The sequence below is a fragment of the Mandrillus leucophaeus genome, unplaced genomic scaffold (genome assembly GCF_000951045.1).
Source record: "Mandrillus leucophaeus isolate KB7577 unplaced genomic scaffold, Mleu.le_1.0 Scaffold339, whole genome shotgun sequence".
In the NCBI taxonomy this organism is placed as follows: Eukaryota; Metazoa; Chordata; class Mammalia; order Primates; family Cercopithecidae; genus Mandrillus; species Mandrillus leucophaeus.
In genome coordinates, this window is record NW_012103576.1 from 3,567,818 (window position 1) to 3,571,361 (window position 3,544).

Sequence of the window (3,544 nt, forward strand, 5' to 3'; positions counted from 1 at the left end):
TATCTCTATCTATCTCCAGGCATATGGTGGTGAACACCTGTAGTCCCAGCTACTTGGGAGGCTGAAGCAGAAGAATCGCTTGAACCCAGGATGCAGACGTTGCAGTGAGCCAAGATCGCGCCACTGCACTCCAAACCTGGGCAACAGAGTGAGACTCCGTCAAAAAACAAACAAACAAGCAAACAAACAACCCACACAAAACAGTAAACATTTTACGTGAGCAAAGGAAGTCTTTTCCTAATTCCCACAGAGGTGCTGCCTGGGTCCTGCCACTGTTCCAGCCTCTGTGTATTTCCCACTGTGCAGGGACCCTGTGTGTGAAAATGGGAAGGATGTTTGGGGCTCATTCCAGGTCTCTCCTTTCTCAGACGAAGAATCCATGGCTCAGGAAGGGAAAGCTTTGGCTGACTCTTGGCAGGCTCAGGAGGTCTGAGCAGAGACATCTAGGCCAGGGTGAGGTGAGGGGTACATACCAGTACTGCCCCCCAGAGTCCAGCAGGTACATCTCATCTGAGGACAGCTTGCGGTTCAGCTCCTTGGTCGGGCTGAGAAGGGGAAGAGAATGCTGAGAGGGGCAGCCTAATCCTGCACTGGATCACATGGGGGCACTTGGTGGGAGGACCTCTGGGGTCTGGGCTTCCAGGCCAGTCCCTCTGGGGGAAGTCATTCTATCCCAAAGGGCCCTGGAAGATAACTCAGCTTCCGTTGCTGCTGTCTTCAGCACAGGTCTGCTAATCTTGCACCCGGCTGAGCCAGGCCCTGGACCCCGGGAGGAGAGAGAGGGTGAAGTCCAGAATGTGAGAGCTGGGAGAGCCCTAGAGACCCCCCAGCCCAGCCGTCTCCTTTTCCATAAGGAGAAGCAGGCCCATGGAGGCCAAGGGGCTTGCACGAGGATGCGCGGTACAGCGGCGAAGAGTTGGGCCTCTACCTGGATGCTCCCTTCGGCCCTTTGTCTCTAACTTCCTGCTGCCTCTGAGAGCAGAGGGCCCTGAGAAGAAGCAGAGCACAGGAAGGGAGGGTTCCTCCAGGGTGGGGCTGCAGAGCAAGAGGTGGTAAAGCGGAGGAGCACCCACCGCGACACTCTAGCCCGAGTGGGTAGGAGGGGCTGGGGCAAGGCAGCCAAAAGCGTGGGAGACACCAGGGGACACCAGGGAGGGAATTCTGGGACATATCAGGCACTCCCTTGGAGGGCACTGACCTCTCCCTGCTGTGCCCATGCCAGGCGGAGGCAGCTGGTCAGCTTGGCCCCCCACATTTCATCAGGCAGGCCTGCAGGGCTTTGTTTTCTATAGGGCCAAACACCTGGCTAGCCTGCATCTTGGGCCCACCTTGGTTGGCTCAGACTGAGTGAACAGGCCTCTCTTCATGTGACCTCGTGAGCTTTAAGCATTAGCTAACATCAGCAACACACGGGAAGCCAGGGAAAAGCATCCAATGGTGTCTCCCTTCCAGGTCCCCTAGCCTCCAGTGCTCAGGCCTTTTCATTACACAGCAACTCCCTACTCCACACTGAGCTCCTCTCCCAGCCCCCACAGGGCTAAGAGCCTCAGACCTCCAATGTGGACTCAGTTCCCAGAACATCCCCCTCCCCTCACCCTGTTCCTCTATACACACAACGGGATCCCCCAACAGGGCCCTAGAAAATTAATTTTCCTCAAGTACCTGTAGTGGGCCAGGGCAGCATTCAGACCACTAGCAGAGATGGTTTCAAAACTGGGTCCAGAGGAGAACTGTTCTTCTCTGGAAAGTACAAGGCAAGGCATGGTCAATGAATCGGCCCCTGGACTGGGCTGGGCCTGGGATATCTAATAAAATCCAATGAAGGTCACGGCTGCCTCTACCAGGCACCATTTGGCTCTCCCAGCCCTCACCTCCTGGTTCCATCTCCCCAAGCCTTGACCTGTCATTTATAGAGGAAGATCAGAGGACACACTGTAGACACCAATTATTCCCTCTCCACCTCCATTTTACGGATAGTAGTGAAGAAACCCAGCTCTTTGTATCTGAAAACTCCCCCAGTCCTGAAAGAGCATCCTGTACCTCAAACCTACAACCCGGGCCCTGACTTGGGCCAAGCATGCCTTCGGGAATCCTCCTCTCTACCTGGTATTCTCAAGTGGTCCAGGGGCTGACCTGGTCTGAGCCACAGCTTCCCCCAGGGAGAGCCAGACGGTGCCTGAAGCAGACACTAGGGGACGCTATTGAGTTGTGGCCCTTCAAGTTGTCCTGCTTTCAGCGGGGCGGGAAATGTAATCCAACGCCCCCTGCTCAACTCCCCCACCAACCAAGAACCTGTCTCTCCTTGTTCTACAGAGCCCTCCCCCATCCAGCCCGCATATGAGGAGGATCTTCCTTCCCGTTAAGTAAGGGGACAAATTCCCCCTCCCTGCCCCCACTGCAACACTAAAAAGGATGACCGTGGCTCTTCACCCTCGGAACTTGTCCACGAGCTCTGCCCCCGAGAACTCGTCCACTGTGCCTTTGGGCACATTCTTCTCCAGCCAGACCAAGTACCGGATCACAGCCACAGCGTCCCGCACCTGGAGTTGGGGAAGCAGGGAAACAGAGGAGCTGGCTGAGGTCTGATTGTGGCCACAGGCTCCAAGATGATGCAGATCAGATAGCTGCTCCAGGATGTGGAGCTTTAAAAACACTGGCTATTTGATGTCAAAGAATCCTTGTTAGTGTTTATATGTGATCACAGTGTGTTCCTGTTTTTGAAAGAGTTCTGTGTTGACAGCAGAAATGACACGCTATCTAGGATTTACTTTTAAAAGAATCCAGCAGCAGAGGGGGTGGTGGTGGTGGTAATGAACATGGGGTTATAGACAAAACAAGAATGGCCATGAGTCAAGGACTGTTGAAGCTGGGTGAAGGGACACTGGAGATTATGATGCTATTTTCTCTACCTTTGTGTGTCTTTAAAATTTCCTATAAGATAAAGTTTCTTTTTTTTAAATAAAGTGGTTTATCTTAATTTTAACAAGAATTCTTTTTTAAAAATTGAGCCATCCTCTTGCCAGTGTGAGGAAATCATTACAGCTAACATTTAACACTTAGAATGTGCTAGATGGTGCTCAGAGCAATATACATATTCATTGAATTCTCACAACAACCATATGCTGTAAGATTACTATTATGATCCTCATTTTACAGATGGGGTAACTGAGGCCCAGAGAGGTAAAATGACTTGGCCAAGGTCACTCAGTTAGGAATTGGGTGGAACTGGGGTTTGAACTCAAGGCACCCTAGCTCTGGGGCCTGTACTCTAAACCACTGTACTATATTGGGGGCAAGGATATATGGTGCATGTGGGCGCCTGGGAATAATTTGGTGTCTGCTTCTTTATTCCTTCCCCTCCCCTCCCCTCCCTTTCCCTCCTTCCTTCCTTCCTTCCTTCCTTCCTTCCTTCCTTCCTTCCTTTCTTCCTTCCTTCCTTTCTTTCTTTCTCTTTCTTTCTTTCTTTCTTTCTTTCTTTCTTTTTCTTTCTTTCTTTCTTTCTTTCTCTTTCTTTCTTTCTTTCTCTTTCTTTCTTTCTTTCTTT

At 51.6% G+C, this 3,544-nt stretch overlaps 1 protein-coding gene across 1 annotated transcript in view; it reads right to left on the minus strand.

The window, feature by feature from the left end:
- Positions 1–3,544, minus strand: part of XPNPEP2 (X-prolyl aminopeptidase (aminopeptidase P) 2, membrane-bound) — a 35,589-nt gene that overhangs the window by 16,878 nt on the left and 15,167 nt on the right. The window contains exons 11-13 of the mRNA XM_011988847.1: positions 2,431–2,575; positions 1,663–1,740; positions 474–545 (exon numbers count right to left, since the gene is read on the minus strand). Coding sequence (XP_011844237.1) covers positions 474–545; positions 1,663–1,740; positions 2,431–2,575 — 295 coding nt within the window. The remainder of the gene's footprint in view (positions 1–473; positions 546–1,662; positions 1,741–2,430; positions 2,576–3,544) is intronic.